General features: G+C 38.0%; 2 protein-coding genes across 2 annotated transcripts in view; one reads left to right on the top strand and one right to left on the bottom strand.

Annotated features, from left to right (window-relative positions):
• Positions 1-1,184: 1,184 nt before the first annotated feature.
• On the bottom strand, positions 1,185-17,357 carry sirt1 (sirtuin 1). Its single transcript, XM_057847575.1, has 10 exons — positions 17,347-17,357; positions 16,447-16,847; positions 15,957-16,079; positions 12,165-12,400; positions 10,588-10,740; positions 10,353-10,500; positions 10,194-10,273; positions 5,240-5,423; positions 4,667-5,158; positions 1,185-2,522 (listed from the first exon to the last, which is right to left on the bottom strand). The coding sequence occupies exons 1-10, from the start codon at positions 17,355-17,357 to the stop codon at positions 2,248-2,250; spliced, it is 2,103 nt and encodes a 700-aa protein (XP_057703558.1). The 3' UTR covers positions 1,185-2,247.
• Positions 17,358-18,735: 1,378 nt separating this feature from the next.
• dnajc12 (DnaJ (Hsp40) homolog, subfamily C, member 12) overlaps positions 18,736-21,487 on the top strand; it is a 2,822-nt gene continuing 70 nt past the window's right edge. The window contains exons 1-5 of the mRNA XM_057849004.1: positions 18,736-18,959; positions 20,276-20,354; positions 20,702-20,841; positions 20,916-21,060; positions 21,169-21,487. The exon at positions 21,169-21,487 is cut by the window's right edge and continues 70 nt beyond it. Coding sequence (XP_057704987.1) covers positions 18,882-18,959; positions 20,276-20,354; positions 20,702-20,841; positions 20,916-21,060; positions 21,169-21,251 — 525 coding nt within the window. The 5' untranslated portion in view covers positions 18,736-18,881 and the 3' untranslated portion in view covers positions 21,252-21,487. The remainder of the gene's footprint in view (positions 18,960-20,275; positions 20,355-20,701; positions 20,842-20,915; positions 21,061-21,168) is intronic.

Genomic DNA, 21,487 nt, shown 5'->3' with positions numbered 1-21,487 from the left:
AGGTGCTCGAAAAATAATTTTGACCCGTTATAAAAATATATATTTTTTGTTCGTTTCATTCATTTTTGTTGGTCTTGCTTTTCAACTTTTATATATATAGGAAAGTCGATTACATGCAATGACACATTTCGAACACCAGAGGGCCCTGCCCCCCCATAAAATCCGATTATGGCCAAAACAACTGTTGTGTTTCATAGAACAATATGTCTATATGTTGCCATAGCAGATTCATGGCGCAATAACCCCCCAAACTATTTTTGTCTATTTTACCCTGGAAATCCCCGTTTACAGACATCGCGCCACCGCTTTTGTTTTAACCTAGCCATAAAAAAAAGGTAAGTAATCGTATTTTATTCAAAATGTCTGTTATTTTTAGCTTAGAATCATTAATTGATGTCTAATATTTAGTTTAAAAAAAAAAAAAACGACTTAAAAAAATTATTCACTCGCATATTTGAAACTTAAATTACGTCACAATGGAAAAAATGGCGTCTGTAAAAAAGTCACAGGTATCTACCACATAACTATCGCTTAATTGTATTTTTTGTTGTTGTTATTGTCGCATTTTCTCTGATATGTTAGATGATAAAAAAAATCAATCCAAACAAAGAAAAAAAAAAAAGTTTAAAAGAGAATATATATAAAAAAGAAAATCTCGACCACTCCTTGATGTCTGCGATTTCTGCAACGCGACCCTTGTTATATTACCATGTTTCACCCATAAAATCCCCAAAAAATCCAGCTGTGGTCATTCACATCTGTGTCTTGACATTCCATGATACATGCTACATGGAGTTTTTGGATCGAAACAAGGTATATACGCGATCTCGTTAAAATCATGGCGTCTATAATTCTGCTCTCGCGTGCTCTCACCTCCAGATAGGGTTTTGCTGTTTAAAAAAAAAAAAAAAAAAAAAAAAAAAAAAAAAAAAAAAAAAGCCCTCCTGCTCAAAATTTTTCTTCCCCCAGAAAATTGAGGCATTAAGCTTTCCAATGATGTATCACACGTGTATATTGGACAATTTTGAAAGTTGGCCAAATTTGGGGTCTGAGAGCGGAACTTCCAAGTCACCTTCGTGTTTTCCGCCATATATATATATTTTAAATAATATACGTTTTCAAATTAAAACAATGTTAATAAAATGAGATTAATAAAATGATAATGAATAAAAACAGCAATTCACTAGTTACAGCCCCAAGTACCACTCTAAAGTTGATCGTTTCATTGTATTCAACTCATTCAACCATGCCATTGACAACGATAGACACCCAATTTATTTAAACTGGGAGAACTGGCTGTGAATGCTCATCTTTCAGTGCCACTGACGGCACTCGGTTTCATAAACACATAACTCTATAGGGCATTCATTTAACTGACTGGCTGCCATTAACGGTGCTGGACGTCCAAACCATTTTGACCAGCCCAGTCAAAACAGTTTGGACGTCTAGCACCGTCATTGGCAGCCAATTTGTTAAAATGCAAATACAACAATCAGATTTATGAAGACGGCATTTTCTTTCCCCCCCCAATATCGATTGAACATAAGGCTTCATAACAAAACAACTTTGTACAGACTGTCATCTACTCTCTGCAGAGTATGTCTCCAAGGCGAGTATAAAAATAAGAAGCTTGACCATAAAAAGTAGCTGCCAAGTCTGAAGGAACCCTTTCAATAATCTCTCTGCAGGACTCAAGTGACATGAGTTGAAGTGACGTGATCACGGCGACAAAATGTTCTTTGGTTTAAACTTAAAGTGGACTGTTAACTGCTGCATGTGAATGACTAGAGTTTAACCGTTTTTTTTTTGTTCAGGCAAGCCAAAATGTTCAAGCAAGCCATCGGAGGCCACATCTTAGCAGGCGTTTGACTGAGAAGTTCATGCTCTTGTGACAGAAAACAGTATCAAAACATCACATTGGACCACAGCTCGTGTCACATGTTGACTGATAATAAGTCGTGTCTTAAAGCTTAAACTGCCGTCCTGTCAGAAGTTGCAGTAGATGAACCGATGCCATTCCCAACATGAATACAAAAAGAGATTTCAAAGTAAGTGTGAACATTTCAGACAATGCGTGATTAAAGTGGGCGCAAAAACGCGTTCCGTATTCACATATATTGTCACAAACTTTTATCTTTATGAAAAATAACAGGCTGATGAGTCAAAAATATATGAAACATATACAGTTTATATATATATATATGTATATCTATAAATACATATACAAAAAGTTGAGTGCTTTGTCTTTTAAAGGTGTGTGTTGCTCTGAGTTTTTTCGGCCGTGCCGTCTTCCTGGATATTGGACGTGTCCTCGTCGGCTAAAGTGACTTGCGTCGTGTCTCTGAGGTGGACGGCTCCATCACCGTCCTCCGGGTCGCTGTGCTCCCCTCCCTCGTCAGCGGTGCATTCGGACTCCTCGCTGTCGCTTTCGCACGAGCTCGACGTCTCGTCCTCAGAGTCAGAGTAAACTTCGGCTCCGTGGAAGATGTAGTGATGCGGTGCTTGAAACAGGTACTGGCCCGCTGCGGGGGACAAGCAGAATCAGTTTAACGGGCACTCATTTGAACACATTGACAGCGCTAGGCATCCAATTTTGACTGGGAGTGGTGAATGAAACATGAACATTCACAGCCCAGTTTAAATAAATTGGAGATCTATCGTTTTCAATGGCAGCCAATGAGTTATATACTATGAGATTTAAAATATATATATCAACTTTAACATTATTGGGGGCAATAACCAGAGTGTACTACTGTTTTTATCCATTTTAAATGGATTGATTTTGCTTTAGACATTTTATTCATTTCTATTTTGTAATGTTATTCATAAATTAATATATATATTTTATATATATATTTATATATCATTTTTATTTAACTTGCGATAAATGGACTCATTGCATATTGCGACAGGCTTAGCAACTTCAATAAAACATGTCGTTAGTTAGTTAGATGGACTAATGATCTACCAGCTTGTAATTGTCTTCTGTCGTCTTCCAAAATTACAACTGGGTGTAGGCGCTTTAGGTGTTCATTCACGGCCGACGTGCAGCCAAGCTTGGCATTGAAGAGACAGGACACAACAGTGTACCCTCCTTTGTTTAGTTGAAATAAGTCAATGTTTTGGCCACTCTGGTGTGCTTTTTTGGCTTTGCGGATCTTTCCCTGCTTGCATACTAAGCGTATGTGGACATCACATTTTCGGTTATGTAGTCCACACTTGTATACCAAATGTTAATATTGTGTTGTGATGTCTATACATGTGCCCGCCAAGTCTTTATGGTTTTAAGTATGGATGTCCCGATCCGATCATATGATCAGACATCGGGCCGATCCCGCCATTTTTCAGAGGATCGGAATCGAGTGAAAAGGATTGGGTTTTTAATTTAAAAAATATATTTATGTTTTTCTGCTTCATGCTCATACAGCGTCTCACCCTTCCTTGCTGCTTCTTTTCTTGGTCACTAGCAGAGCTGGCGATTGGTACTTAAAGTTAACGATGACTGACAGGTCTGTAGCTTTAAACTTAAATGTGTTAATCATCGTTTAATCAATCTTCGTTGTCGAGAGGCTGTTCTCGATAGCGTGAGTGAATTTTAGTTGACTCACTCATGCGAATTATATGAATATTATGGAGAGTGATTAAAAGTATGGCAAAGGTGATGCAATGAAAAATGTGGGTGCGCCTACATTTTGGGCTGGTGGACCTTAAGAAAAATGAATAACCAACTAAAAAGAAACAAAGAGTGGAGCCTTGGCAATATTATCGAAATGATAATTTTGTCCAATTTCGTTTCAGCCTAATTTATAGACATATACTTTACTCTTTAAGGGCTAAAAAGTAACAAAATAATCCAGAAACACTATGACATTGCCAAAAGATACAAAAATATATACGTTTTATAGTATGCAACAGTCCCGGAAAAAGCCTAAGAGGAAGTACAGTAAAAAGTAAAAGTACTATAACATGTAACAAACAAAAAAAAAAAAAACAGCTTTTTTTTACGGTATGGGATCAGGTGACTCAGACTCTGGTGCAAAAATATGCGATCGGGACATCCCAAGTTTTACGTTTTTTAATTAGCAAAAATAGTCACTTGGCCTATAAAAGGCCGCTGGAATAACTTGAAATTGACCAAATTATAGAATTAAAAGAAATTGATTTTGCTCTTGAACTGTGCTTTGAATATTATTTGCTCTTGAACTGTGCTTTGAATATTATTTTTAAAAAATGTTGATGATTCTAATTAATAATTTGATTATCAAATGAATGTTAAATATAAACATGCCTTTGCTAATTTAAGAAAAATATACTCACCTATTACTATTCATCAAACTGTTGTTTGCATTATTTTGTGGATTTACCTTTCAGTATTTTTCATTATTGTGGATTTTAAGAGGCACGCTCAAAAAATGACATTTTCATTTCAGTTCATATTTTTTGTGACTTAGGTTGGGAAACACTGCTTTGAATTGTGTTTACGGTTAAAACTGAAGATATTTTTTCATGGTCTGGTTTTAAATACATCCCCCATCATAAATCAGGTTGAATGTAATTACGTGTCAACTATTGTGTGCAAATATTTGCATCACCGATAACATATTTAAATTTAATGATACAGGTTTAGAGTCTAAATTGATATCTGCTAGACAGAGGCGATTCTTACCGTCAAGGCGCTTGCTAATGGGACTTCGGTTGATCCGATTCATCCAACACCGTCGCCGAAATTCATGGTGGGAAGATTGACTCCTTTCTTCCGTGCCCTCTTCTTTGGTTGAGTCTTTAACCGGTGACTCTTGGCTAGGACAAGGCTCTCGAGGTGCGACGTGACAGTCGGTTTCTGTGACATTCGGACTTGGCGGTGAAGGCTTTAGAACAGAGTCTGTACTGTCATTCTTCGGCTCTTCTGGTGTTCTGTCGCAGGCGGCGGACAAGGCTTCATGCGGCGGCTGCTGCTGCTCCAGTAACCGAGGGGGTTTTTCCGTAATCTCGGCGAGTTTTACGGTATTGTAGCAGAGCTGCTCAAAGTCTCCGCCCAGCCGATGACAGAGCTCGTTGACAATGACGTCGCAGTCTCCCAGCAGCTCTACGTCAAAGTTGAGGTGAGGCAGCTGCTCCCGATTGATCAAGACTTGAGGCACTTCATGAGGAATGGAGTCTGGATTGGGATGACAAGAAGACCTGTTGGCACGACTCTATGCGCACAATTTCATTCGCTATGGTCCGTGAAAAAGCATACTCGGGATGAGGGCGACCGGTCGGACTTTCAGTGAAGAGCCGATGACGATCAAAAGATCTACTTCGTCCTTGTCCTGCTTCATGGCTCGGTGGAACATTTCTGGAAGATTCTCTCCAAAGAAGACAATGTCGGGTTTCATTATTGCCAAAGGAATATCTGGACACCGAGGACAATGGGGGACGCGCTGCAAGAAGAACGTAGAATAGAAATAGAACAAAATGACTATTATGGTGTTGATCATGTGATACTTTCAATCCATTTTGATTGGGAGGGGCGAATAAACGAATGTTAATTCATATAAATATATTAGGGTTGTCAAAATTATCGCGTTAACGGGCGTTGATTAATTGTTTAAATTAATCATGTTAAAATATTTGACGCAATTAACGCAGATTATGCCATCTTGTTGACTTATTGTTATAATAAACAAATACAGTCCTTATGTACCGTATGTTGAATGTATATATCTATCTTGTGCCTTATCTTTCCATTCCAACAATAATTTACAGAAAAATATGGCATATTTTATAGATGGTTTGAATTGCGATTAATTATGATTAATTAATTTTTAAGCTGTAATTAACTCGATTAAAAAATTTAATCGTTTGACAGCCCTAAAATATATATATCTTTTTACTGCTTTTACTACAAAAACATAAACATGGAGTCACTTTCACTTCATGTATGTTGCTCAGTTCTAACTTGAACAAGTTATTTTTTGCCTTTTAGCCCTGTGGTGGTTGGTATGACCGGATGCTCAAGCTAATGTTTTGACCTGCCATTTAAAAAAAAACAAAAAAACTTTGTCATTGACATGCTATACATTTTCATATTTAGAATCCTGCATTGAGGCAGGTCTGTACTAAGGCTGGTTATTGACATGCTATACATTTTCATATTTAGAATCCTGCATTGAGGCAGGTCTGTACTAAGGCTGGTTTGCACTAAAGCAGGTTTACACTAAAAAGGAGAAAATATTATAATGAAAGCCATATGTTGTTCAAACTAGAGCTGAAACGAACACTCGAGCAACTCCAGTTTAAAAACTGATCCGAGGAATTTTATTCACCTCGAGGAATCGTTTAATTTTGCCAGCTCTAAGCATCACGTTTTGCCCGGACTACTTTTAATGCGGGACAACGCGCTGACATCACGTGCGTAGAGGAAGATGCAATTAAAAAAAAAAAAAAAAACTTGCTGCAGCCGACAGCCACTACAAACTACGCCGACGTTGCTAAAAACTACGCCCGCATGATGCTAGTGTGGTAGCAGGTGGTGTCCGATGCGTCTCATAGATATCGCATGCATTAAGGACTAAATGCGAAATGACAGACTCGGCCAAGTCTGGGCAGCGTTAGTAAAAAGCCGCCATCTTTAAGCAGTAGACTTCTCAGCGCTAATAAATATAATTTTACTGTCACTCGCTCACGTAACGTTAGCCCTTCGGAGGGCTAGGTTTCTATTGATTTCTGTCGATGCGTGGCTAACGTGTCTTACATACAGGCTTTATTTAATCTGTAAAAACACAGCGCTGTAGGGTGATGAGGGTGTAAAATTAAAACATAATAAAGCTAACTGTCAGTTTTAGCTCAGTAGTCATTGCTGAATAAAACACCAAGTAGCACTGGTCCCTAATGTGCTCCAATACAGCAGGTATCATACATTTATTTTGAACACTGCAAAAAACTCAAAATCCTATCAAGACTTACAGTTTAAACTAACCTAAAACTTAACTAGAACTTAAAAACAGCTTGACACAAATGGAAATTCAATTAAAACACGTGGGAAAAACACTTAGCTTTCAAGTGATGTGTGTTATCAAGGGCAATTACATTTTTAGGTAAGAAATATTTTTTTTATAAGATCTAGAAGTTTTTTTGAGTTAAATCAGTGATTTTTTTTTTCCCTAGTCACATCTGAGATTGACATTGACATTGATTGACTGAAAATGGTTCAATATTGGATTAAATGTATTTTTCTCATGTATATCTATAATTGCTCTTTACCTAAAAAAAAAAAAAAAAAAAGTTTTATCCGATTACTCGATAGAATTTTCAGTCAATTACTCGATTACTAAAATATTCAATCGCTGCAGCCCTAGTTCAAACATAAAACAAAAACATGTTTACTTGAGTGCTGGATCAGTTTTCATGAATAATTGATATAAGCATACTTTTGTGTCCATTTTTTTTTTTTTTTTTCTAAAGTGATATTAAAAGATCACAATAACTGTCTTGAAGTGTAGCATTGGGATCGAATCAAATCGTGATACAAATCGTATTGCCAGATATGAAGTACTACACACCCTTAAAAAACAACCATGATGTCACACAAACTAGAAAAATGAGAATACCATCGTGAAAAACACTACATATCAACCAAGGGGAGACTTGGAGCATATGCTTTGCATGCTCATTCTCCAACCACTTGTGTTGAAGTTTGCATTTCCCCATCTTCGTGCGCCGGTCATAAGGAGCAGTCAACGTTAAAACACACGTTTAAAACGACGCCTCTCTTTGACGTCACCTCTACGCCCACACTCACACACATAATCATAATAACAGTTAGTAGAGTTAGGTTCTCGAATTAATCTATCAATTAGTTAGTTCGAAAATAGAGTAATCGGATTACGAACATTTAATGTGTTGCAGGATAAATTTTAGGACATGTAAAACAATGTAACAACTGTTTATCCTTGTAATTACATATATTTTGGCTTGCCAAGATTACACTTCCAAAAGAGCATTCAATCCGAATACAAAATAAAAATTCCTGAGTGTTTCTTCAAACGATGCAGCATTGAACTTTCATTTCACAAAAGCAATAAACGCATTTAAAAATAAAAATACTTGAGCTTGGCCTCAAATGATATAAGAAAAATAAATGAGGATCTAAGTAGAACAATTGGCTGAATTGCATCGCAAAAGTCTTCTCGCTTAAATGCTATAAAATGCAAACTTTTTTTTTTTTTTTACAGTGCACTTAACAAATCGTTCAAACATACTGTACATTCCCACAAAAAAAAACACTAAATATACTTCTAAACTAAATAATGAATGCATAAACAAACATATTAGCTCAAACAAAAACATACCTTATGTTGGTCTTAACGGGGAGTAGTTGGTTTAAGCCATGTTAGACGAGTTATGTCATATTCACTGCTGCCAATACAAGGCACAAGGCAGTGTATCCACCCAAATCAATAAAACTAAATGCAATACTTTCAAAACAAACCATCACGTCACTCTAATTAAACGAATCTTCAAAGCAGCAAAATTTGATCTGACCTTTTTTTTCCTAATCGAATGAATCCAATGAATTGATTAATCGTTGCAGCACTACCTTAAAGTGCATGTGACACGAAAAAGCATGTTTATTTCATAATACACGTGGTATTGTATGCTCCTTAATGATATGGACCACTTGGATGTGTGTGGAAGCGACCGCTATATTTATTTAGTTTTTTTGAATCCCGCGCCATGAAAATGAGTGACTTCCTGCTTCGGTCCTGCATTGAGGAGGAGGGCGCTGTGACGTGTACGGGAGAAGGGCTCCTCTTCACTATACAGCCTACTGTTGTGTATGAGGACGAAGGATTCAGCTGATTTTTTGGATTAATACGTTTATTTTTCGCATCACGCCAGCCAAACGGCTGCAGAAAAATCTTGCTGTATGAGGGAGAGGCATGTGCGCCTTTTTGGAGTTTCAAAAGGTTCCCATTCACCGTGGATATTGGCCAAAACAAGCCCTACTATTGTGGGACCATTGGACTTACGAGGAAGTGAGTAAACATCTTGTTTTGGATTATGTCAAATACGAATACAGCGATTACAAGGTAAACACTATAAACTTTCATTTCATCATTGAAAGGCATATAAAAAGCTCTCCTCATGCACATTAGCTGCACGTTAGCTGCACAACAACTGCAGCCGGCCTCCTCCGGGGAACGAACTGTAAATTGCTCTCCGCCTAAAAACATCGACAACCCAGTCGTCATGTCAAATAATCCGGGCTAGTTATGTGTGATTTTCCGCTTCGAAGACTTTGAAACATCACTCGGTTCGGGTTAGCATGTCGGCTCGCTGTCACGCCTCTTGGTTTGTTTACATTCTCCGAAGCCGGGGAAGGGAAATGACATATGTCCGATTTAGGTGTCATAAAATATCGTTCGGGAGGTGCGACAGTAAAGGTGAAGTCGACAGTTTTGACCATTATGGAGTAATTTTGCCATGTCGTCCTGAATAAGTGCATTTCTATTATTTCATATTCCATTTAGCACAAGACTGTTATTTGTCATGACCATGCCATTTATTTAGCAGTTGGGGAAAATACTTGGATAAAAAGAATATCCTGTAAAAATATTGAAGAGACAGAAACAATGACATTTTGCAGATCTCTTTGTCGCGTTTTCCTCTTTGTGAATAGTTCCCCCTCGACGGGCTGACTGGTCCTTCTCAAGCCATTTATTTAGCTATTGGGGAAAAATACTTGGATAAAAAGAATATCCTGTAAAAATATTGGAGAGACTAAAACAATGACATTTTGCAGCTCTCTTTGTCGCGTTTTCCTCATTCTGAATAATTCCCCCTCAATGGGCTATATAGTAAAACCGATGAGTCCAGTCTCCCGCTGACGTCATCCACCTGTTGGGGAGGCTTGAGCCCTATAATGGTAGGCGTGGCTAACCGACAGATTAAAAGATTAATTTCTCGTCATCTGCGCTTTGCTAAATTGTTGTATATAGTCGAATCGTCTCAAAATATGATTCTAATTCACATAATAATGCTATTTATGACTTTTTTTCTCCTGTCGAATGCTCTTTAAACTAATTTGCTATTGGAATTTTATATCAGAAAACCCGCTTTAAAAAGTAGGTTCGACTATTTTGAAGTAACAGGCTTTTCGGAACTGCAAAGCATTGCTTAAGCAGAGTTTAAAATATTTCTATACATACCTGGTTAAAGATGTCTTCCCTTATAGCTTCACAATCCACTTTGTATTTACAGATAAGACAGGATGCAGTCGCAAATGACCCTAAAAGAGTGCTTTTTAGACTTTTTGTAAACATGTATTTCTCCCCAAATGATTTTGAGTCAACATTGCCACTTCTTACCGTGACACTGGATGATTCGCTGAACTCCGGCTACTTGTTCTAATGTATCGATATTTTGCGTGTAGTTGCGGAGCAGCTTGCCCTGCTTGTCCATCATAGATATGAATTTGTGACAGGGCGAGGGCTGAAACTGACCCGGGTAGATTTCCTGTGGCAAAGAGGATGCACTGAGCACAACCGACATGCACGTCACACCTCCGATGACTTCTCAAGAATAAACATACATCGAGCAAACCTTAGCAAACTTGAAAAATGGCCTCGGATCTCTTTGGAAGTATTCAATGTCAAACATAGCTTGTGGGTCTGGAAGATCAGGAAAATCAACGGCAAGACGAGCGTAAATTCCATCTCTGGAGCGGAAATCTGGTATCCCGCATGAAACAGACACCTGAGAAAAGAGCAAAAAAAAAAAAAAAACGGGGTTAAAAACACAGACAACACCTAGTATAAATTACCTTTATGTGAAAGACTGTTGCTCAAAGTACTGTATGTCAAAATAATTTGGGGGTGGGAAACTCTGGGTATCTCATAACACGATATGCAATACAAGGCTCACGATAACTATTATCTCACAACACAGACTTCATAATGTATTGACATGACACATTCCCCATTCACTGCATCACGCCTCCCCGAAGAGGGCTGTCCAACACATTGCTTCATTTATTGTCGGTCGGTCACATGCAGCGATCTAACGCCGGATTTAGGTCGAAAAAGTACAAAAGCTGTACTGCATACGAACAGGAAGGATCGTCCCAGGAATGATTTGTTAGAGGATTCAAGGTTATTATTATATTTTTGGTACCATGCATGCATTTTGAAACATTGCGAAAAAAAATCAATGGGAGAAATTAGCTGCTACGGCATTGGCGTCATAGTTCGCAATATTTACGTAAAATAAATGCTAACTGCACGTTTTGTTTTTGCTTTTAACCAAGAATCGAGGCTGTTTTACATCCATATCTATCAAGGATGCAGGGATTTAAGCATTTATTCACAAGAATTTTCAACAGAAAAAGCTACTAGTATTTGTGATGACAAGGTGTCACCACAGTGATTTAAAGACTAGCAGCACATTTGACATATTTACGTAAAATAAATGTTAACTGCGCGTTTTTTTTTTTACTAAACAAGAATCAAGACTGTTTTACGTCCATATCTATAAAGAATTCAGGGATTTAAGCATTTATTCACAAGAATTTTCAACAGAAAAAGCGCTTTGTGTTTTTACACTCTATCAGCTTTGACGGAGATAGGCCCGCATGAATTGGCCCCACGCCCCCTTCCCGTCAATACATTATGAAGTCTTTGCTCACAATATGGTGATATAACATTTATCGATACATGGGTCAGGAAATAATTCTACAATATTTTAGTATACAAGTAATAAATAGAAAAACAAGCTCTTTTCATCATTCTGCTGCGAATTGAATTGAGTTTATCACAAGTAGACGTCCAATGAACATTCGTTCATCCGCTGCCATCCCTCCCACTTCAAGTGGATTGGATGTCTATGGCAGTCGATGGCAACCAATGATTTTTACTGTGGTGCGTTTCAGGTCATTTGCTGTTGATTTTCTATCTTTTTTTTTTTTTTTTTTTTTAAATAAAGAGTGACGCATTTTTAACATGACGGATCAATTCTTTGCAGGAGCATATCAATAACATTTTAGGACACAAAGTCCCACGATATATAACCATTTTTATATTTTGTCACACGCCCTAATGCATATCATGGCTTTCTTAGACCTCTGATAATGATAAAAAAATGTTTAAACAAAAAATTACTTTGGGACACAGCAAGACACCTACCCCGGCACCTGTCAGCACAAGAATCTTTTTACTTTCATGGAGAAGCCTGACCACATCTTCCAAGGTGTTAATATCCTTGCGTTTCTTTCTTTTAGGAGGTTCGGAGATATTGATGATTATCTGCCACAGCGTCATGTCGTCTAAATCTGGCGGCAGGACAGTCTCTGGCAGCAACTCCCTTAAAATGATCCTTGGGTCAGTCTCTCTGATGTGTTGCTGGATGAAACTGTAGGAACCTGTCCAAGAAGACATCATCATACAGTGGCGTGCTTTCCTAATGACTAAAAGCATTATTATAAAAATTCAATCAATTCAGTTGTTGTCGTTTATGTTAGCATGCAAGCAGTTAGCCACTTACCATGTTAGACATGGCAGAAGTTGTTGGTGCTGGAGTTTTTGCCTTTTTCAGAAATCGGGTGAAAAGTATAGGTATATGTAGTATTTTAGTTTATTTTTTTAATATTTATTTGATTTCTTGAGGGCTAAAAAGTAGCAAAATAATCCAGAAATACAATGGCATTGCGAAAAGAAACAAAATATGTACATTTTATACTCAGCAACACTCCTAGAAAAAGCAGAAAAGGAAGTATTGTAAACAGTACAGTGCTGTAACATGATTGGAACATTTGTTTAAAAAAAAAAGAAAAAAAAAAAAAGAAAAATTTCTGTATTGGATCAGGACTGGGTATCGGCAGCTTCTCAAAATCACATGACTTGGAGTCGGGTGCAAAAATATGCGATCAGGATGTCCCTAAAAGTTAATAAAGTGACTAACTTCTGTCTTAAATATATTTTTCTCACCCCCATACTAAGTAATAAGCACAAAAATGCAAGCCCTTTTTAATGGGATAATGTATTGAAAAATGGGTTGCTAGATTTCCTGTTTGTAAAATAAAATGAAATTGATTATTTTTTCTGAATGATCTTCAATAAAATTTTTTTTTTTTTTTTTAAACCTCAAATGAATTCACTATACAACACTAGTTAACTTTTCAGTTTTGGTCGATTTTAGCCACCCAGGTGGACAAAAGCGGAAAAGCGGATGACCAATGATGACCAGCGCACAGTGTTGTAAAATCATGGTCTCCCGGTCGGCAGCAGATGGATTAAACAACATTTCTGTTTCCGTGTGACGGATGAATAGTAATGAGGTAATGAATTCACAAGTGGCTAAACAATAGCATTTGACGATGTTGATAATAGGGCTGCAGCTATCGATTATTTTAGTAGTCGCATAATCAATGAACTAGTTAGTTCGAACAATCGAGTAATCGGATAATACCTGAGCTGAGCCTCAAACAGTATACAAAAATAAATCAGGATCAAAGTACAACAAAAGAACAATTGGTTAACTTACATAGCAAAAGTCCGCTAGCTTAAATGCTATAAAATCCTCTTTTTTTTTTTTTTTTTTTTTTTTTAAATATTTTTTTTCACAATGCTCTTAACAAATGGTTCAAACACATATTCCTACAAAACATGACTACATTTACCCATAAACTAAATTACGAATGCATTAAAAAAAAAAAAAAAAAAAAAAAAAAAAAAAAAAAAAAAAAACATTACCTCAAACAAAAACTTAGCTTATGTTGGTCTTAACAGGGAGCAGCTGAATTCAACCATGTGAAATGAGTTATGTCATATTCACTGTTGCCACTAGAGGGCAGCGTATCCACCCAAATCAATAAAACTAAACGCAAACACTTTCAAAACAAACTGAATACTCAAAGCAGCAATATTTCATTCAAATCTTTAATTACTCAAATTACTCGAGTTAATCGAGTAAACATTGCAGCACTAATTGATAGTAAGAAACGTTGGATTTTTTACTGTATTCCCCCACCGGCTCTCTGACTCAGACGCCCCTTGAGTGTCCTTTTATCCTGGTAGCCTCCATTTCCCTGTTTTTTTTTGTCTCCTCGGACTAAACTTTTTGTTTTTGTCTCTTTTGTTGCGCTGCCATCTTTGCAGAATTCACGCGTCTGCATCAACTTCCGTGTTTATAATGAATGGGGAAAGGAGGAAGTGACGTATGCCGTAAAGCAGTCAGCACATTTGTATTTTTTTTGCGTGGCAGGTTTCCTGCCACACTCCTCAAAGTTAATCAGGCTAGGTTCATACTGCAGGTCTTAATGCACGAATCCGATTTTTTCGTGTTTTTATGACTCGAGTGAGGCATTGACTTAACGGTCTGAACGGGACAAGAAGCATTGAAGTAGACCATTTCGAATCCGATCTGGTCCCTTTCGTATGTGGTTTAAATCCGATCTGGGCCACATTTTTCCTGAATGTCGTGGCGGTCTGAACTGCCAAGTCTCCCAAATCGGAATTCATGCAGCAATTACGTCATCAAAGAGCAGGAGAGTCGGTGCGCTACGGTAGCGGTGCAGCTGTGCGTTAGCGCCTAGCTTGCCTTGAACACGGTTTTTGGGGAAGGGTTGGACTTGACAACAGTCATAAAAAAATAAAAATGGGTTGAGGATGAGCCTGAGAATGATCGGTTTTCTCTCTGCTCTATTTGAGCAATATTTCAAGCAGAGCTGAAACGAATACTCGAGCAACTCGAGTTTAAAAACTGATCCGAGTAATTTTATTCACCTCGAGGAATCGTTTGATTTTGCCAGCTCTAAGCATCACGTTTTGCCCGGACTACTTTTAATGCGGGACAACGCGCTGACAACACGCGCGTAGAGGAAGAAGCAATTTCAAAAAAAAAAAAAAAAAAAAAAAACTTAATGCAGTCGACAGCCGCCACAAACTACGCCGACGTTGCTAACAACTACGCCTGCATGATGCTAGTGTGGTAGCAGGTAATGTCCGAGGCGTCTTATAGATATAGCATGCATTTAGAACTAGATGCGAAATGAGAGACTCGGCCGCGTCTGGGCAGCGTTAGTAAACAGCCGCCATCTTTAAGCATTAGACTTCTCAGCACTAATATAACGTTACTGTCACTCGCTCACGTAACGTTAGCCCTTCGGAGGGCTACGTTTCTATTGATTATGACCACTGTCGATGCGTGGCTAACGTGTCTTACGTACAGGCTTCATTTAATCCGTAAAAACACAGTGCTGTAGAGTGATGAGGGTGTAAAATTAAAACATGATAAAGCTAACTGTCAGTTTTAGCTCAGCTAAACTAACTTAAAACTTAACTAGAACTTAAAAATAGCTTGACACAAATGGAAATTCAATTGAAACACGTGGGAAAAACACGTAGCTTTCAAGTGAAGTGTGTTATCAAGCGTAATTACATTTTTAGGTAAGAAATTGTTTTTTTTTAATAAGATCTAGAAGTTTTTTGAGTGAAAGCAGTGATTTTTTTTTTTCAAGTCACATCTGAGACGCAATTGTTGGCTGTTTTCAACAATGTACATCGAAAATAAAGACATTGATTGACTGAAAATGGTTCAATATTGGATTAAATGTCTTTTTCTCATGTATATTTATAATTGCTCTTTACCTTAAAAAAAATGCTTTATCCGATTACTCGATAGAATTTTCAGTCAATTACGGAAATATTTGATAGCTGCAGCCCTAGTTCCCAGTCTAGATGGATTCGGCGTCGTGCAAGTCAATGCTGTCTTGGAGTTAACTGAGACACTATTATGGTGGAAGATTTTGGTAGTTGATTTCTTTCTATTTTTTAAGACATTGACACCTTTTTAAAACGATATCTCGATTCTGGGCAGGTGCATATCGATAACCTTTTGTATACAAAGTGTCACGGTACATCACCATTTCGATATTTTGTCACACCCCTACAATTCAGCAAGGTACTTTTACTACTTACCGATATGCGGTTGAGGTGTCCAGTCGCTGGAGCTGGCATGAGACGATCGGTCATCGTCTTCTGTGACATGCTCCGGTGTGACGGCCAACCCATTGGAGGAGTGATTGACACACCCAATGAGACCTGAGTGAAAACATCGGAAGAACTTTAAATACTACTACAAGTGCAGATGTATCCTACAGTGCCAGCTAACTTCACATTTTAAAAACTTTGACAACAACTTCAACGGGTAACTTCTGTACGGGAACTAAAAAGTTACGCTACGTCGCTCCAAAGTTTAGTGTCTCGTGAGAAAAAGTCCATTCATGAAATCTCCTTTACGAGTCACCATGACTAGGAAAAGTTTTCTGCCAGATTCAGTTGTTTGTTGCATAAAACATTTAAGAACTGTCCCTCATTATTTCAATGAGTTGGCGCTCAATTTTGGGAAAACGTGAACATGCCAGAGAGAAGCTCTTGAATGCGTTAAATACGTGCGCCTTCGACCTACCCGCACTGGTTTCGAAAGTCCCAAGCACGGCGCTGTCGTCTGGTGTCACCGCGGGCTTAAAGGGCTCGGAAACGAGCAGTCCATGGCCATTGTTGTCTCCGCCTTGCGCTCCTGGGGCCTGCTCGACCGCCATCGCCGGCTTTGCTTCCCTCTCCGCTGGCTGGGCGCGATTCACCGCGGCTTCCAAACTCTCCGCGACTCCAGACACGCACGGCATTTTATTGGCGTCGGTGATTTTGAGGCCGAAGTTGGCCGCCAAGGAAATTTTCGGCTTTTTAGCGGCAGGCTCGTCCATATCGGAGGCGCCCGAGAAGGCCGTTCCGACACTGTTTTCTGCGTCCGCCATCTTCAGCCCGCAGAGCCGCCGAGCGAAGTGAGCAAACCCCTCCCCCTCCAGACAGCTGGTGCATTTGCATAGGTCACGTGACGTACACTCCCCGAGAAGGAACGACAGAAACGACCCCCACCCATTTTACGTCGCTGGCTGAAACCAATATTTTTAAAAAGTGCTGCGTTCAAATATTGTCAATTATTTATAAGTATTTCAATATTACTTCTTTTTTTTTTCAAATCGACGAGTCACTCCTGTCTAATTTACCATGACTATCCGTTTTTTCTTTTTCTTGTTTATGTCAGTTGCATGTGTGTCTCTTTAAGAGTCGTCATGTGTCGTAGAGTAGGAAGTCACTCAAACGCATCGTGTATCATATATTTATTTTATTTTTTAATCAACTGCAGTCTCCTAAAATCCTTTTTCTCACTTCTGTACATTAGGTGGTATTATGCAATGAAGAACTACCATCCGCCAGTACCAGTAATAAGACGGTCACGACTTAGATATCATAAATATCTCTAGATATCTGATTCGCCGTGTGAGCCAATGTGAACGAGCATTGTCACTTGTTAGCCATTTGGCGTCGGGGCCACTCATGTATACAGGGTGTCCCAAAATAATGTAGGGCTGCACCTATCGATTATTGTAGTAGTCGATTAATCGATAAAGTTGTTAGTTCGAATAATCGAGTAATCGGATAAGAAACATACAAAATTAAAATACCTGAGCTGAGCCTCAAACAGTATAAATAGATAAATGAGGATCTATGTACAACAAAAGAACGATTGGCTAAAGTCCACTAGCTTAAATGCTATTATATGCTAAGTTTTTTTCTTTTAAACAGTGCTCTTAACAAATAGTCCAGACACTTATTCTCACAAAAAAAAAAAAAAAAAAAAAAAAACGGCCAAATATACCTACAAACTAATTACAAACGCATTAAAAACATTAGCTCAAACAAAAACTTAGCTTATATTGGTCTTAACAGGGAGCAGCTGGATTCAGTCACGTGAAATGAAGCAGACTAGAGGGCAGTGTATCCACCCAAATCAATAAAACTAAATGCAAACACTTTCAAAACAAACCATTACAACGCCACTTTAACTAAACGAATACTCAAAGCAGCAAAATTTAATTTAAATCTTTTTTTTCCTAATCGAATACTCGAGTTAATCGATTAATCGTTGCAGCACTAAAATAATGTATACACTCTTTGACTTTAAATTGCTAATATATTTTTTTTCTATTTCAGATTTGATTTTGGAGAAAGAACGGCAGATACTGGGCTTACGTTCGAGCAAATACATTTTTTTGTTCTGAAAACATTCAGAAAATGTGAAAATAAAGCTGAGGTGGCAAGACGCTTTACGCGTGAGTTCCACAAAGATGCCCCAACACGAGATAATTCAACCCAGTCTCTGCCTCGGGGGGTAAAAAATCGTCCAATAAGTCCGCTGGCTGAAAGTCCACACCAGACAGTGACTCCAGGCAAATTCAAGTGACGTTCCACTGTAAGATGAGTTTTCTTGTGCCCAGTAACTGCAGTTATGATTCTCTGTGAAACACGCGTGAAGCGTCCTGCCACTTTAGCTTTATTTTCACATTTCTAGAATGTGTTCGGAACCTTTTTTTTTTTTTTTTTTTTTTGATCAAACGAACGTAAGCCCAGTATCTGTCATTCTTACTCCAAAATCAAATCTGAAATAGAAAAAAAAATACTAGCTATTTAAAGTCAAACTTTAAGAGTGTATACATTATGTTGGGACACCCTGTAGATAACAATATGTATACTGAGTACCGTATGTATTTTTTGGAATAGCTATAATTGCCAGAAATGCATTAAATTAACTCCCACTCCCCCTGTATAGAAATAATCTGATCCAAGATGGCCGCCAGGTACTTCCGCCGCCGACACACTCTCTAGACTTACACATATGGTATCTATGTACTGACAGACGTACTGACTGACGTCTGTTTCCACTGAAAAACACAATTTTATGCCACAATTTAATAATTTAGAAAATCGTAATTCCCTTAGATTGGACAATTGTTGTGGGTTTTCAAACTGCGAGTTTCGAAGAGTCATCAATTACACTGTTTAATGGAGGCCGTTTTGAACTGCAGACCTGAGGATTTGGAAGATTATTACGGTTTATTAGGATGTGATGAGTTATCATCGGTAAGTTGCTAATGTATGATGTTCGGCGCGTAGTTAAACCGTGAGTTATTAACCCAAACTAAGAGACTATCCGAACTGGATTAATACATAATGCGCATTAAAAGTTAAATGTTTTTGCTGTCAGCTGATTTGAAGAGTTTTGACTTCTCGTTTCAAATCTAAAGATGGTTTTCCCCTTACTTTTTCTTATCTTATTGACAATTAAAGCCATAAATCAACAAAAATAACGCAGAGAAATGGATATTGATTGCATTATATATATGCAAGGGGGTAGGTTGGCCTAGGGACGGTAGGGACATAACACTAGCAACTTTTCATGTTTGCTCAAATTGTCCCCACCAATTTTTAAGCAACCTTATTTGCATTATACAATGAGTTCAGCTATAAAGGTCATTTAGATTGTCTTCCCTTGTGTTGTTAGGAGAGAATTGACCCTACCATTATTAAGTGAATTACTTTCATTATGTTCAGACTTACCCCTTTTCACTTGTGGAATGTGCCGGTCCATTTTTTCCCCTCTAACGCACGTTTGATTGGCTGATGACTAGAACCCCCACATTCACACAATCCCAACAGAAATACATGTCAATATGTCGCCTCCTCTGCCCCCTTTGAAGAGGAGGGATAATAGAAGTTTTTTGTGTGTGTGTTTTTTTTCGGCCAGCAGCAGCCACTGCAAGTAATGTAAAAAGATGTCAATGTTGTGGCGGTGGGGAACACACCACTAATTTTGCGACTGAAAGTCCAACCTGCGTTAGAGTTAGCATAACATTAAACTGTGTGAATTTGCTAACCTGTAAAACTAGAGTACAAAGCTACTTAGAGGTGTCTTCCTCTATGTTTTCTACTGTCAAATTTATTTCAACTGTGCATTTGTGCATTTATTCATTAATTAAAATGTATTTATTTTCTACATCATTTAAAAAAAATATTTATTTTAGCAGCCTATACACATTTTAAGCCACCCGCCCCCCCCTTCCCCCCCCAAAAAACACAACCACTGTAAATTTCCTTTATATAATGCAAGTATTTTGAAAAATGACTTTCTCCCTATGAAAATAATTTGAATTTAAATTTTTTTTTTTTTTTTTTAATGTAGTAACCAGCTATTTTTGACAAATGTACCCAATCTGTTTGGTCTTATTAATATCCCATCCCCAGCAAAAACTGTACATGCAGGTTATGCTGTAATAGGGTCCCTACCAATGTTGAGACCAAACCTACGCCCTTGTATTTATGCAAACGTAAATATTGACAATATGGTTATACAAATGTTCAATTACATATTCCTACCTTGGCTATTTTTGTCCTTGCAGACAGAACAAATTTTGAACGAATACAAGATCAGAGCCTTGGCATGTCACCCAGACAAACACCTAGACAACCCCAAAGCAGGTACTCTATACAGTATTTAACTCTTTCAGTGCCACTGAGAATGACTGACGTTAATGTATGAGGGTATTTTCATCCTTCTACTGGGAATTTGAATTAGTTCATCACTTGTAGACGTCCAATCCAGTTGAACTGGGAGCGTTCGCATCAAATGAAAAGGCTCGGACTTCAAATGGATTGGATGTCTATCACTGTCACTGGCAGCCAATGAGTGAATGAAGTAATTCAGCTTGTTTTCTTTCATCATTTTCCAGCTACACAAAAAATTCTATTCTATTTTAGTGAATTGTATCTGTCAATGTTGTTAAATTTTGTTTTGTTAAAGCAAAATTATTTTTTCATTTTTACAGTGGCCGAGTTTCAGAAGCTACAGGAAGCCAAAGAGGTTTTATGCAATGACACTAAAAGAAAAAATTACGATCTTTGGAAAAGAAGTGGAGTTGCTATACCTTTCCAAGAATGGCAAGCCTTAAAGGACTCCGTAAAAACAGTGCGTGGTGTTTAAATTTCGTATTTTAGCGAGGGAAACTGTGTATTATGATCTGATTTTTAAAATGTTTGCAGTCAATGCACTGGGCTGTGAGAAATAAGAAGGAACCCATGCTGGAGGCTCCAAAGGCTGAAACAGAAATCAATGTGCATGATGAGGATCTTCATTGCCAGCGAGAAGCGTCAGGAATGCACTCGTCTGAAGCTTCGTTATCCTCAAGTAATTCATCCTGAAATTTCAATGAAAAGTCCAATAGGACTTTTTGCAGTAACGTATCATTTTTTTTATAAATAGCTAATACACTAACTTTTTCCTTGTGTTAACTAGGCGATTTCTGCCATCGCCGTTTCCGTTGGGCTAGTGACTCACCTTCCTGCCTGCTGCAGAAGTTCCGCAATTATGATATTTGAATGCAGCGCATGACATCAAACCCTGTTAGTTCTGGTAACCTTGTGGTCAATTCCAATGTATAACGTTCATATTTAAATGTTTTATTGTTTTATCTTATCAAACCACGTGGATGCTGCTGAACCTAAAATTCTGTGCAGTATTAGGTATTTTTGAAGTTCTTCATATTTTACTTGGTATGTGACAATTAATGTAAGTTTATTTATATGTGCCTTAATGACTGGAGACTAGTCCAAGA

This window comes from Corythoichthys intestinalis, chromosome 10 (assembly GCF_030265065.1).
Source record: "Corythoichthys intestinalis isolate RoL2023-P3 chromosome 10, ASM3026506v1, whole genome shotgun sequence".
Lineage (NCBI taxonomy): Eukaryota > Metazoa > Chordata > Actinopteri > Syngnathiformes > Syngnathidae > Corythoichthys > Corythoichthys intestinalis.
Note: the sequence above shows the minus strand (reverse complement) of the source record. Positions and strands in the feature narration are given on the sequence as shown.

Bases quoted from the DNA above. Each gene is read 5' to 3' on its own strand.
- sirt1 (XM_057847575.1), bottom strand. The intron at 5,424-10,193 runs GTATGTATAGAA...TTCTTCTTGCAG, and splicing joins GGGAAGACATCTTTAACCAG to CGCGTCCCCCATTGTCCTCG. The intron at 2,523-4,666 runs GTAAGAATCGCC...TGTCCCCCGCAG, and splicing joins CATTAGCAAGCGCCTTGACG to CGGGCCAGTACCTGTTTCAA.